The 15,079-nt window shown below is 37.1% G+C and overlaps 1 protein-coding gene across 5 annotated transcripts in view; it reads left to right on the top strand.

Moving 5' to 3' along the window:
• The window catches only part of EPS15 (epidermal growth factor receptor pathway substrate 15), a 68,468-nt gene extending 53,972 nt beyond the window's left edge, over positions 1-14,496 (top strand). For 4 of the 5 annotated variants that reach the window (XM_066192805.1, XM_066192802.1, XM_066192803.1 and 1 more), the window contains 10 exons: positions 719-916; positions 1,478-1,552; positions 1,897-1,987; positions 3,249-3,284; positions 4,106-4,242; positions 5,871-5,940; positions 7,114-7,190; positions 7,693-7,855; positions 10,535-10,713; positions 12,590-14,496. In XM_066192805.1, coding sequence (XP_066048902.1) covers positions 719-916; positions 1,478-1,552; positions 1,897-1,987; positions 3,249-3,284; positions 4,106-4,242; positions 5,871-5,940; positions 7,114-7,190; positions 7,693-7,855; positions 10,535-10,713; positions 12,590-12,736 — 1,173 coding nt within the window. In that variant the 3' untranslated portion in view covers positions 12,737-14,496. The remainder of the gene's footprint in view (positions 1-718; positions 917-1,477; positions 1,553-1,896; positions 1,988-3,248; positions 3,285-4,105; positions 4,243-5,870; positions 5,941-7,113; positions 7,191-7,692; positions 7,856-10,534; positions 10,714-12,589) is intronic. The other variant, XM_066192807.1, reaches the window with a different exon arrangement.
• The last annotated feature ends 583 nt before the right edge of the window (positions 14,497-15,079 follow it).

Below are 15,079 nucleotides of genomic sequence, written 5' to 3'. Positions count from 1 at the left end.
CAGTGAGATTTAGGCACCTGAATATCTAGGTTTATTCTTTTGCATAACCTGCCAGATCCAGTAATTCCTTCATAACTGGCAGGTTGGTTGTAAATGTTTGCTCTAAGGCACTGGATTAAGCATATTGCTGAAATAATAACGCATGAATATAAGTGTCTGTTTAGGAAGATATAATTGGCTTTTGTAGACTTCAGAAGTCATGTGGGAGATGATAATGAAATTGTAGTGTTCATTCTTGGAAGATGAGAATTCTGATAAAGCAGCCTTTTTAATTTCGAGTTTAAGGAAATTGCAAATACATAATCTAGAAAAAAAAGCCCAAACCACACACAAACCCAATCCAAAACAAGAATAAGAAAAAAAAAGCCAAAACCTAACCAAAACTCCCCAGCAAAACTAAACAAACAAAAAAACCCTGAAACCTTTTCAACTTTTCTGTTGAGTTTGAATCCCAACAAGTCTTGATGTTGCCAGTGACAGAGTCTTCTTCCTTGGCAAAAGGTGTGTCCTTCAACCACTCTGCACTTCTGCTAAATAAAATTTCTGCTTATCTCACAAATTTCACCCTTTGTTTGACAGAACAGGTTTTTATTGTATTTGCTTTTGAAAATAAGATTTTCAGACAGGTTTCACCCACCTTATATTTAGGAGGGGATGGCCATTTACTAGCTTCCATGTGCTGCCATACTGATGCTAATACATTTATTTCTGTTTCCAGGTGCAGACAAAGCTTCTTGAGCTGAAAGAACTGGAAAATAACCAATTTAGTTGGCACTCTCAGCCCCATAGTGCACTTGTTAATGGAACTGTGGATCATTCCAGTCTTAGCAACAGCAGCAGTGAAACTGCAAACCTTAATGAGAATGCTGAGAGGGAAAGTATAGCCGAAGAGGAACAAACAAACAGTGTGTCTCCAGTGAGTAGTGTTTTGCCTGTTTGATCACGATGCATTGCAGCTGTGAAGTTGGAATAAGTTAAGAGTGTACTAAGATTGATTATGTTTTTGAACACTTGCACAACTGAAATTTCAGGGTCTTTTTCTGAGGGACTGTGTTTCCACATATCTGAAAGTTCATAAGCAGAAAAGGAGGTAATTTTAGCTTGCCTGGAAAGTAGCAGTAACATTTTTTTTCTGTATTTATTTCCAAAGCAAAATATCATAAATTGAGTAGCAGAATTAACATTAAAGGAGAGCAGCTGTCTCCATTTGGTGCAACGAGAGCAGAATAAGGAAGAGTACAGAAAATCTAAAACTGTCTTGCTTTAAATGTTCCTCCTTATGTCTCAGTAGATTCATGATTGAATTATTTTTTTAAAACTTTTACAGGGTTTATGGAGCAGTAAAGTATGTGCTATAATAAGTATGAACCTCTTGAAGTATGCTTTAGTATATTCTGTGATCCTGTTTAAAACTTAAAATTTTATTATGCAGCCTTGTATTTACTATTTATGGTGAATTGCTTTTATCCTTGTACAGATAAGGAATAGTCCTGAAACAGCAGTCTCTGTTGGAGAAGAGAAAGAGACCCCAGCTGCAACTGTTACCAAAAAAGTGAGTTTGTTCAGATTTGGGGGGGGAAAAAGTAGGTTAAAAAAAAAAAAATTCCTGGTTAAACTGTTTCAGGCTTGCGGGATGGTCATACAACAATAGAGGAATAATTGTCACTTCCTACTGGTTTTATTTAGTGTGATGTCTTGGAAACATTTCATCTCATGTAGCAGGCAGGTTGTTGAAAAATATTTTGGATCCCCATTGATGAATTATATAGAATTCCAGCTGTCTCTTTGCTTTAAGCTTTAAGAAACCACTGAATGGTAACAGGAGACGACATAAGTGTTTTCCATCCTTGCAAGTCTTAAAAATTTAATACATTTCTCTCCATCTGAATTGCCCAGGAAGATCCATTTGATGCTGAATCTCATCCATTGCCTGATCTAGTTTCTGAAGCCAGCTTAGAGTTCTTCCAGTCTGACCCTTTTGTTGGCAGTAAGTAAACATTTCTAAGTGCAGATTTGCAGAAACAGGTCTTGTGTGAATACATCAGACTCATCTTCACTTTGAGACTGCTCTTTATAGAATAAATCTGAAGATGTGTGAGTGACAGGAGTGTGGAGCCAATAGCACTACAGTGATAGAAGTGATAGAAATGAGAGTTCTGGGGTGTTTCTCCTTCCTTGATCTGGACTTCCTAATGAGCTCTGAAAATTGCTGCTTCCCCTCACTGCTCTTCCTGAGGACTTCTCTCCCCCATCCCCTCCCTGCCTGTGCCCTGGTGGCATTTTGGCTGTAAAGGTGTGTGGGAAGGTGTCACTAATCTGATTGACAGCCCCAATGCACAAAGAGGTCAGTGGAGGGTTCTCTGGGCTGTGCTGTGGGGAGGATGTGGGTGGTTCAGAATGAATGGCTGTGGCCTACTTCTGGTGAGTTTGGCTCTCAGAGCAAGGTAATGTGGAACTGCACCATCTGTTCCTCTTGGGGAAGTGCTGGGCTTTATTTTAAGAACTTGCCATTGAGGAATGATGTTGCTCTGCTCTTATTTTTTTATGGAAGGAATGATCTGCCTATATGGAGCCAGCTGGGGAAGGGGAGTTAATGTGAATTAACTGCTGAAGCAGATGTTTTCAACCACATTAATACGATTTTACACACTTTCAGATCAACATGGTCTGATCAATTTAGCTTGTATTGCTTCAAAAGGAAAATAAGATAAATTTGTTTCAGATCACTTGGCTTCTGAAAGAACGTCAGTGCAGATTGAATATTTTTAATGAATAAATTCAACTAATTTAAAACAGCTTGAATGTTTCTGTGTAGATACTGCTTGATTTTTGTTTATATTGAAGTGGTCTTACAGCACATGACCAGGCCTTTCTTTCAGATGAGAAAAGGACTGTCTGTTAAGAACCAAACTTTTGGGCTTTGAGCACTTACTATATTCAAGGGTAGATACCCACAGCTGAGAGACAGGATATGTGTCTCAGATGTACATGAGAAAGCAGAAATGAACTAGGATCATGCATGCAGTTCTGAAGTGAACATTTAAGAGCTACCATCCACAGTGTCTGTGACAATTAAACAAAACTGGGACTCATCTCAGTAGCTGGCCTGGATTATGCAGTGGTGATACTGCAGAATGTGGGAGTTTGTGGACAACAACCAGCAGAAATGCAGCTTGGAGATGGCTGCTTTTGTGTCTGTTTTGTGATGGTAATAAGCAGTTAATGAATATTTCCTTTCTTTTGAACAGATGATCCCTTCAAAGATGACCCTTTTGGAAAAATTGGTAAGTAACTTTATAACTTGTAATGTGTTTGTTTTTCTAAACAGTTCTTGCTATTGGGAAAAATTGTCACCACTTTCAGAGGAAAAAAGAGGTGAAAATGCCACAAAAAGTCATTATATGGTACGTGACATTAGCAGCTGGCCACTTGTGTTAAAGCTTTTCGGAGAAGTCCACTGCCAGTGAAGTTTGCTCTTGTTGAAGTTCCTTAGTTGGGATTTAAGTGTGTGAAGGTGATGGACAGAGGGCCCCAAACACTTGCTGCCTGTTTTATTTGCAATGTAGTAGGACTGTGCTCTTTGAAAGGCTCTTAAAACACCAACTTCCTTTAGAATCGAGTATTGAAAAAGTGGGAAGTCTCTATTTAGATTGACTGTATAGGCAATGTCACTTCATTGTTTGCTTGGTCCTGAGTGGAGTTACTGGTGGCAAAAAGCCAAATAACCAGTGGGAAAGCAATAGTAAAATAGGGTTGAGCACCAAGTGCCAAATGAGAAGCATCAGTAGGGGTTGGGGAGTGCAGGAGAGTTCTTAGAAACAATAGGTTCTGTAAAATGCTTCATTTTTAGGGACTTGGTTAGAGAACCTATATGCTGAGATGATCCTGGAACTGCTGTTTTCATGATGTGCAGAAACCCTTGACTTGTCTGATGTTTTAAATCAGGGAATACATATTATTCACAGGAGATTTTCGTACTTCAAAGGTCCTTGGTCTTAAATGTGTCACTTCGTAGCAGTATGAAAAAAGGTGATACATTGTTTAGTTTTTAGGATATCAGCGAAACAAAGCGAGCAGAAATATTAGGGATGTGTTTACTTTCCAGATCCCTTTGGTGGTGATCCCTTCAAAGGCTCAGACCCTTTTGCAGCTGACTCTTTCTTCAAACAATCCTCCACCGACCCTTTTGTGGCTGCTGGCACTGATCCATTTAGTTCTGCAAACAACAGTAATAATACCACAGTAAGTTTGGTGTCATACCTTTTACTGCTTTCTCTGTGTGATTTGGACAACATAACCTGTTTTGTACATTTAGAGATGCTTTTAAAAATTGATATTCAGAAATCATATAAAGGCTACCTCTGATCCCCTGGCTCTGTCTTGTCCTTTTGTGTCCTATTTTCTAGAAATAGTCACAGATGAAATAGAAGTAAAAATAAAAACGTTTTTAAAGTGTTTCATTGTGGATCTTCATTGCTCCACAGCTAAGAGCATTTGACAGTAATGAATTAAGCTCTGTCATTATTTAACAATGAATTAAGCTCTGTTGTTGGAGAGCTTTAGAACTGTCCAACAGCTCTATTAGTTGGTGGAACGTAATAAATGGAAAGAAACCCAGGATCAACCTCACCAGGTTATGTTCAGACACTTGATTTTTGCCTCCACATGCTATAGGATCAAGAACTATGTGCTGTGTTCTATCTGAAATCTGATGTGGTGTATGGGATGTCCCCTCAGAAAAGTCAGATTATTCTATGGGTGTATGCTCAAGTTTTGGTGTGGTTTGGGGTTTTTTTGGTAAGAATCACCAAAGGTCTCTCGTTATGTGGAGGTGCCTACTGAATGTACCTCTTTCTAGTGTACTTCAGTCTAACTTTGAGCTGCATTGTAAATGAGCAGTTTTTTAATAGTCTTGAGCTTTTAATAAGGAAGAGTTGAGCATAAAACTCTTTCTGGGTAGACTAGAGCTTGTTGGAAATGTAATATTTAAAGCTGATAGACAATTTAAGCAGCTGAAATTCTTCATGCCATTAACTTTGTCTCCATTCTTTTGCCATCTCCTTTCCTTTTCAGTGCTGTTCCTGTTCATGCCTCACATCTAGCTTTGTGTGTGCATAAAACATGCATAGACATATATAAAACTCAGATACATGTGGATTAAGACGCAAGTTAAGTGGCTGCAGAGTGTGCCTGAGGTGCACCCACAGCAGCCAAGAGTGAGAAATCACTGCACCTGACAGTGGTGGTCCTGCCCTTCCCTGTGGTGTGCACATTGTGCAGATCTCAAGGTCATACTACACAGCACAGCCTACGCCTCCAGCCTTAAAAATTAGATTTCTACAATCTGTAACACTTGGCACACTATCCTTTTCAGAGTCTTGACGTTCTAATGTAACCAATTCTTGGTCTTATTACAGTCCAAAGGAAGAAAATAAAAGGGAGGTCAGAGCTGTGGTGTGGGATTAGCAGTGGATTCCTGAGATCTGTACTTCAGAACTAAAGTTATGCGTTCATCCTAAATGCTTTACCACACATCTCTGGAGTGTTGAAATCTTAGATCTTCATGAAGATGGCTCTGTTGTAGAAATCTGAGACCAAAATGAGTGGTAGATATTCTTGTCTGTTGCATTAGCTGTTACCAAGTGTGTTGTACATATTTTACCTTTTTTTCCCATCCTTTCAAAGTATCAGTCAAAACAGAGAGGAAGAGTTTCTATTAACAGACTTGTTTGCTGATGCTGATAAAAGCTATTTCCAGAATGTGTTATCTTAAAACTTCTAAACTAAATTAAATGGTGACTGTATTCTTAGATTGAAGATTCTTTTAAGGTGAAAAACAAATTTCCCTCCAAAGGAATTTTTTATTTTAGACAGAGATATCAAAGAAGAATGACCCTTTTGCTCCTGGTGGAACCACTGTTACTACATCAAATGATCTAGGTAAAAGTAGATTGTACATACCAAGCTTCTTGGGTTTTATTTTTGCTTTTACTTGCTTTTGTTTCTAGTCTTTTAACTGAATTTGCAACAGAGCATTATAGGGATTTCCCATGTTTTCTGAATTTTCCTATAAAGTGTGACATAAGGTACCTGTTTTTGGGGGGGAAATTTATAAACCAAAATTGATTCTATCTGTAGTGTGTATCACTGAAGACTGGTTCCACAAAAACTGTTCCTCTGTTTTTCTAAAACTGGGACAATATCCTGATCTGTGTTTGGACTGTGTGGATGGTTTGTACTGCTTCCCATTAGAGTTGTTTTCAGAGATTTCATGTTACTTTCTACGTAACATCAGGATGGCTCTGCACCACCAGAGTGGATGTGAAATGGACTAACTCCATTGCTCCTCCTGTGACCCTCTCTCATCTGAGGGCTAAGGATGTTTTAGGGAAGGCTCTAAACTCCTATTTTCCTGAACTGCACTGACCAGTGATAATCCTAAACAGGAATCCATGTGTGATTTTCTATTGCAAACCTGTTCATTTTAATTCTAGGGGGGAAAAAGGTGTTTTTAGAGATGCAGAAGTGAGTCTAGCACTTCCTGCTCTACAGTACAGTAGCATTCTTCACATACTTTAGGCACATGAGAATGAAAAGGCACTGTTGTATTAGACTGGGATGATAGGATGTTCGGGTACTTGATTCCACAAATGGGTCTATAGTCAGAAAAGAGCTCTGGTTCATGTTCATATATGTATAGACATAAATATATATATGTCTCTATATGTATATTTATGGGTGTATGCACACAAAAAACCACCTCTGTGTGTATACATACATGTATCTCAGTAGAACATTTCCAGTAGTATGGTTATTTGATACTTTCAGTGGAATTTAACTTTTTTAATGTAGGAAAACATACCAGTATTTCTTTTAAATTACTTCCTGTTCAGGAGATTTATTATTTTTAATTGGAAGTTGACACTTAGAGTTTTTGAAAAAGCTACTTAATTACTTGAAGCACTCACCTCATAAAGTACTCACTTGAATTAGTTTATGTTGGAAAATACGTAATAGTAGCTATTTAGTAATAATAGTGGTGGGAATTTTATTTTGTCAGTCTTTTATATTTAACTTTTAATCTTATTCTTTGCTTGATTTGTGTGTGTTTAGCTACAGACCCCTTTGCCTCCCTGTTTGGAAGCGAATCCTTTGAAGGTGGTTTTGCTGACTTCAGCACGCTGTCGAAGGTAATAAGAAGCTGCTGCTACTCACAGAAAATGCATGAAACTGCAGTGACAAAACCAAGCTTACTCAGTTTCATTACAGTCTTGCCACTACTAAATATTCATAATGGCTAACTCGCTTGAAAAAGAGGTCTTGATAGCATGCTGTCCTGCAATTCTGTGAAGATTGCAATGTAATCTTTTTTGGCTTGATGAGTATTTTCTCTCTATTTCCAGTGACGCTATTATTTATTTATTTATTTTTAAATTTGCTCAGTGTAGCAGCAAAAGTATTACTGTTACATGTTTAACTGCTTTCAACTTTATAGTGCTGTACACAGTAGCCATTCCTGATTTTTCTTCCTGTTCAATCTTCTGGAGTGTGGGGATATGTGTAAAAACAAACTACAGTCTTTTCTTGAGTCTTAGTCCAAACTTTCAGTTCTGATTTAATACTGTATTATTGAAGAGAATGTCTGGTAGCTCTGCACTGAAAATGTGTGTGTTGCTGTTTTCTTTGTTGAAGGCCAACAATGAGGATCCCTTTAGCTCTTCCACGTCAGGCTCTGTCAGCAGTGTCACCATAACTAAAAACTTATTTGAGGAACCACCAGCTAAAAATGAGGATGTTCCTCCTGCACTGCCCCCTAAGACAGGAACTCCCACCAGGCCCTGTCCACCACCACCTGGTAAGAGCTGACACTGAGATGTGGTAACAATCAGCTGCTTCATGTTGGCAGAGGGACAGGAATTATGAGGGGAGGGTAAAGGCCCTGAATTTAAAATAAATGAGCAAGATGTGAAACAAGTCCATTCCTGATCTGTTGGTCGTTTCCTCAGAGTTAAGTTTTGCATGGTGTTTGGGATCAGTCTGAAGAGACAAAAGATTTAGAAAACAGGAAAAAAGACTTGTTACAAATGTATGCAAGAACACAGCATAGCTGCAAAATAAATGGTTGCTAATGTGCTACACTGTGAATCTTGAATTAAATTATGCATTAAGTGAGAATTTAATGTGCTTTTATACATTGCAAACACAGTTGGGTTTAATGCAAAATGAATTAAATAGGGTTAAAGAACTGCTTAGGTTTTCAGGTTAACTTTCTCTAGGTGGCCTTGCCAGAGGTTTTTAGCAGTAACAATAATAAACCCAAGTTTCCTGGGCTGTTTTCTCCTCATTGATAGAGAAGTTTCTGGGATGTTCCATGGCACAAACCACTCTGCTTTCCAGAAAAGGCCATGATTATCATGCATAAAAACACCTCCTTATGGCTGCAACAAGACCATATTACAACAGACTCCTCACTCTCAATTTGTATTTGCGAACATAGGAAAATACATTTCCAGTATTCCTTTAAAAAATTCTGTCCTCTGTTTCATTGTCTTTAAAAACTCTATTGTGTCATTTGTTTCCCTGTTAACACTATATGGATGAGTCTTAAGGTGTTTTGAGAAACTGTGGCATGAAACTTAAACGTGTATTCATCTTGTCCTCAAAAGAAGGGGAACACAGTAGATACAGGAGTGCTCATACTGAAGTTTAAACTCAGCTGTTTAGTTTCTAACGTTGGTGTGAGAGCTGGTTCATGCTAATGCCTTGCAAGTAATCATTTCCATTGTAAATAACATTAAAAAAGCTGACATGGCAAGTGATGATAATTTACATGTTTGATGTTGGTCGTTATTTAAACATAAAACGGATTTCTGACTTGACTGTATGGGAGTGGCTGGGACGTGGTGCACTTTTGGAAGGCAAGCTTCCAGGGGTGGAACAGCAGCATCCTTAGCAACAGATGATTGGAAAAAAATAGGTGGTTTTGATATGCACAGTTAAAAATGTGGTCATCTTGATAACCATTCCCAATTAATTGTTTTCCTAATGGAAATAAAATCTGAGGTACTTAAATGTAATTATTTTTAATTACTTCCTTGATCTGATTTGAAACTATGGAATGCTTTTTCAAAGAAATACCCAAAAATCTTTCTTTTAATTCTCTCTATTGGAAAGTGTGTAGAAGGGCTGTTACTTCTCTAGATACTGATAAACACCCTCATTTCTTGATTTTGGGGAAGATCTGGTGATTGTGTATTTTATATTCTTACAATTATTAACCCTTCCCATGCAGAAATAAAATTCCCTCGTTGTCATTTGGAGATGCTTCTCCTACATTTTTCAAGAAACAGGCAGGCATTATTTGCAAGTAACAGAATTGTAGAATCACAGAATGGTTTGGGTTGGAAGGGACCTTAAAGATCATTCAGTGTCCCCACTGGCAGGGACACTTTCACTAGAGCAGGTTGCTCAAAGTCCCATCCAGCCTGGCCTTGAAACTTCCAGGGATGGGACAGCACAATATCATCAGTGACACATAGATAGAATATCATCAGTGAGAGAGATGGCAGGGTTATCTGGGAAGTGTCTAGGTAAATCATATGTTTCCCAGGGGCTGTTCTCTAAATCATTGCCAGAGGAGAATCTCTTTTGCTCTTAAGAAGTAATTTTAGACTAATTTTCAATAGTGAAATAATAAGCACCTTTGATCAATTCTGTAGTTTTAATCTGAAATGGAAATAGAAGCAAGTTTTAAAATACAACCACTGTAAGTGTGGAACCTCTTGCGGAACCTGGTAGTAGAATTCAAGAAACTGCACTGAAACCTCTTGTGTAAACAGTAACATACAGAGGGAGTGGTGGGATGAAATTCAGCTCAGCTATTCTTGGAAGTATTTGGGTTGATGTCCTCAACAGTGTTGAAAGTTGCCTGGGGTTAAGCTGGAAAAAACTCAGCAAAATAAGTGGGGGTTTGTCCCTGATTCTGTTTATTTGCAGCTACTTAGGCAAGAATTGACAAAACAGCTCAGCCTGTGATTGCATGTTATCATACTCCTTGTTTTAAACTGCAGAAATTCCTGGTCTTAGCACAAGGAGAGGACATGGTGTTTTGAAAACTTACAAATGTAATGTATTTCTGCTCCCCAAATAAAATTGTGTAACTTGAGCCAAAGAAATAATAAAAGAGCCTTGCTGGAATGATCAAATACAGTTGATAACCTGGAAACAATCCTGTGCCAAGAGAATAGGTGCTCAAAACTGTTAGAAAGTCTCTTTCAAAAATAGTTAATTTGTATAAAACTGTGTTCCTGACTCATTAACATACATGTGTTCCTTTTTACCCGATTACCCTTTCAGAAAGTGTGGGCTGTACCCTAATTTTTTAAATTGGCAACCCTTCCTCTGAAACTGCAGCTCCACTAGCTTGTGGGAAGAGGTTGCATTCCAAGTAGCTTTTGAATGGGTTTTTTTTTACTAGTTTTGGCATGTTATTACCTGCTATCTGAAATTCATTTTAAATTCATTTTGATCTAAGGGAAAAGACCTATCAATCAAATAGACTCTTCAGATTCCTTTAAGTCGAGCGATCCATTTCAGCCTTTCCCCACCCCAGACATTCCCAAAGAACAAGAAGCAGATCTATTCTGTGATCCATTTGCTCCCACCAGCATCAGTAAAGAGGCTGACCCCAACAATTTTGCAAACTTCAGTACTGTGAGTAAACACTTTTTACATTTGTTTCAGTATAACAGCAGCTTTGAAATGTTCACACTGAAGTCTTCAGTCTAATTTCAATTATTGGAACATATCCCATGTACAAAAGGGATATTGCTTCCAGTTAAAACAGTGTTTACATTTACTTTACAGCTGAGGCTGTCCTAAACCAAAATGCTGCAAAATGTTGTAGTTAATGTTTAAATTGCATTGGTTTTATGCCTTTTTTTCATGGAGGCCTCCTAGCTCTTAGAGGAGAGGATTTAAAAAATATCTGTGTTCTAGGAATTATCCATTTTAGCAATGTGTGCAGCAGATTTAAATTACAAATCTATAACAAGCGCACTATTAACTATCCAATTGAAAATAAACCAAAATGTGACCTTAATTTAACTGTCACTGAACTGTTTGGTCATAAATTTAATGTACTGAAATACTGATCAACAGCCTCATAACAGTGTATGTTAATGAAATATAATCTGATGAATTTTGAATGGTTAGTAAATTCCAGACGTACGCACAATGAAGTAAAATAGTAAGTGTCTCTTTATAACCAGAATTCATTTCATAGAAGTCGTGGTGTCCAAGCAGTAGAAGCAAATCTAAAGGTTTGTGCATGCCTATATATTTTTTTTTCTTTTGAGCTTTTGCAAGTAGAAGTTTTGAAAGGCATCATCTCACTTTCAAGCCTGATACCTGTTAAATGCGATTTGCATTTACAGTATCTTGACCATACTGCTCTTTTCCTGTTTAGGCCTAATAAACTACATGCTTGATTGAAGTAAACTAAGGATTGTCAGGCTCTCAAAGTAGACTTGCTCTGGTTGGTGTGTCTTGGAGCATGGTAACTTCTGAAATGTGGTTATCCATCCATGGTAGTAGTTAGGGGGACTGAGAAGCCAGTTTGGAGGAGTGGCAAAAATGTTTATTATCTTTATGAAGGAAATAGTATTCTTTTCCAGCTGCAATTACTGAAAATACTGAGTGCACTATGGAGAAAACTCAGGTGTTTCTGCTTTTATTTCCCAAAGAAGCAGCTCAAAGCAGAGACCTGGAGTCTCTAACCTCCAGCCCTTTCAGTTAATGCTGGGACATCCATGAGGACAGGGGCTTCACCTACCTCTGAATTTTTCTGCGTGTTTACTAGGAAGAAACTTTAGCATTATCTTTTGTATTTTATTTAAGATAACACCCTTAGCTGTGTCTGATTTATAATCATTGTACCACAGTCGGTTCTCATCAACATACATGGAAATAATCTGTTCTTTTTTTCCCCTCTCATATCATGCTGACCTTTCTCTGTATTACTACCAGCCTTCTAACTCTACAGTTACCCTTATTATTTTGTGGCTTCTTGGCAGCAAAATTTTTCATCTACACATTCAGAAACAGTCAGTCTACAGCTAAATTTTTGCAGTCATTTTCACCTGGAAAAGTCATCCCTAATGAAAGCAGGATAAATCAGGATGGCCTACAGTGTGAATAGGAGTGTGCTTTGCAAAATGTTCTCCTGATTTATTCCAAGTTTTTCTTGTATAGACTGGTATTTATCCAAAATAAAACTGTATTTAAATTTTAGCACTTTCTGCTCAGTTTTTGAAAACTTAAGTTTTTGAAACTTAGTACTGAAATTTGAAACATGGCATATTTCATTAAAATACATCAGTTTGATGGCTTCAGTGCACTTCTTAGTAGTTAAACCTTAGACTAAGCCAATTTAGTCTATTACAACTACAAAACAAGTAATATTTGAAGACTAGAATCTGTACAATTATTGAAAAACTAATTGTCCCTTAAACTGAGTGTTTGGACTGTAATAATAGTAATAATCACTGTATTATTAATCTGGGGGTTTTTTTGTCTTTTAAACATGCAGTATTCCACTGAGGAAGACATGATTGAATGGGCTAAGAGAGAAAGTGAGAGAGAAGAAAAAGAAAGATTGGCAAGACTAAAACAGCAAGAGCAAGAAGACTTGGAACTGGCTATTGCACTCAGTAAATCTGAAATATCAGAAGCATGAAGTTTAGAATAAGATTTTATCTGATGTAAACTGTTTTGTCCCTTTTCCTAAGTACCTAACCTATTTAAATGTTAATCAGAAAATGCATATATACAAGAAACTATGAAAGGTTTGAAATTTCTGAAAGTGATGTGAATGTTTCTGCTAAATTCAATCCTTTTGGTTATTGTTTTAATAATTGGTAAGTTTAGCATTCAATTTCTCTCAAGTTTTCAGGAGAGCAAAGTACTTTTCCCAGCTGAAAGCAAATCAGTTTAAAATGCAGATAGAGAGATTGGGGTTTGACTGTAATCTATCAGCAGTTGGTAATTGAGCATAAAGTGAACACAGCAATTATTCTGTCATGGCTGACTGTCTCCCATCAAGCAGTTAGTCACTGGAAACCTTTTATCCTTCTGAACAGGTTTTAGTAATGCCAAGAGTTGTGGAGTGCTTTATTTTATATGTAAGCATAGAGATTCTTTTTCTCCTCGTTGAAGATTTTATGTTGGATTTAACATAATCTTCGTGGAGTCTCCATCAGAAAGAGTATGTCTTTCTGAAACCTTCATTGCTTTTCCTGCATGATCATAGGTTTTAAGACCTGTTACTTTGTTTTATAAAGCAATTAAGCTGAAAATTTATGTGCATTTGCTGTTGGCTAAGGTGACTGTCAAATTGTGAGACCCCACTGCTATTTGAGCCACTTTTGCCTGTGAAATATGCAGCTGAACTGGCAAATTAATGAGTTCCATTTGAAATAGGATTGAGAATAGAAAGAAGAAAACAGGTAGTCTGATTTCTATTTTTTTAACCACGGTCATTTTCTGTATATGTAATTTATTGAATGCCAACTGATAGTTGCACCTTAAACTGAATGATTTCTGAATGGTCACTGAGTCAGAGTAGGATTGATAGAATGTTAATGAAAATAACTTAATGAAAATAACTTATTGTTCATTTTGAATTAATTCTATTTGGAAAATCAGTTTCATTAAAGTAATTCCAAAAAGAATAATCTTGTGCCCTATCTAAGAAAAATGGATGGCAGCAGCATAAACATCTAGAAGGGTTTTTTTTTTTCTTGCACTTTTAACCTGTGGTATTTCTTTTGAGGAAATTGAAGTGTTTGAACACACAGCACTGGGGCAAAGGGGGAGAACTCAGCCATGCTTCAGTATATTTAAGCTCTTCCCATTACCTGTCAATGCTGCTGTTGCATGAGTTTGAAGGTTTTCAATTTTTCAGGAAAAAAAATGAGTAACCTGACTGGGATGGTTTTTCTTTTGCACTGGGAGATGAGCATTTAAACACCTGCTCAAAAGGATTTTTTGCAAGTATTGAGTAGTTATAACTTATCTTATACATCTTTGTAATGAGTGTACACTAATCTTGCAAATCATATGCTTAACTGGATTACATAGTTTCTTATCTTTTGTTAAAAATGTATACTCAGTGGACCAACACAATATTATATGTATATATTATATATATATTCCTGCTTTCCTTTATGGAATTTAAAGTTTTGAGTCATTTGATGTTACATTTCATGTTACTGACTCTGACTATAGGACTTTTACTCAGACTACCAACAAACCACTGCTGTGAGCTAAATGGCATTACTTTATGAAGTTTTAACTGTTGGTTTTTGTTTGGTTTTTTTTTTTTAAACAACTTGTTCAGGTGGGATTAGCCTCTATTTATAGACTTCCCTTTTGTTTAAAAATTCTAACAATAGCCTGTAATTATGAAGAAATAAAGTTTAAGTACATAAATGTGAACTGTTTGCCTGTTTTTTCAAGAGGGTGCTGTGAGATGTAAAGCATTGTGTGAATGTAATGTGGTGTGAGGTGTCCTGACTGTAATCTGGTATCTGTGGCCTTTGCCACCTGCCACACCTGCCAAGGGGAACCTTCACAGAAATAGAGTCCCCTGGCAGAATTGTGTTGCCTTCTGCTATTTCCCCAGTAACTTCTCAACAGTTTCATTTACCTACGTAAGTTTAAATTGGCTGTTTCAGAATTTGAGTATTTAGCAAATTTATGTCTTCAGTATTGGAGTGTTTAATGTTTGTTCTTTAGCCTGAATCTTCGAAGTCGTTGTGTGCATGGGTGTGCAGCCTCATGTTTTTGTTTTTGCAGTGCTGACAGAATGGTAATTTAGATGATACTGGACTTAGATAACGGAGAGTAAGATTGAGAAAGTAACATATTCGTTCAGAATGTTGGCAACTAATGTTCTGTGTTTTCTTGTTACGGAATTCTGTATCATGTCAGTGAATACTCTTGAATTTAATTCCATTGTAAACTAGTATGAGCATGAAGATTGGTTTCAGATGCATCCATTTTTTTCTTATAAGAAGGA

Source organism: Chamaea fasciata, unplaced genomic scaffold (assembly GCF_029207755.1).
Source record: "Chamaea fasciata isolate MVZ Bird 193981 ecotype frontalis unplaced genomic scaffold, bChaFas1.0.hap1 SCAF_10, whole genome shotgun sequence".
NCBI classification, from domain to species: Eukaryota; Metazoa; Chordata; class Aves; order Passeriformes; family Sylviidae; genus Chamaea; species Chamaea fasciata.
Note: the sequence above shows the minus strand (reverse complement) of the source record. Positions and strands in the feature narration are given on the sequence as shown.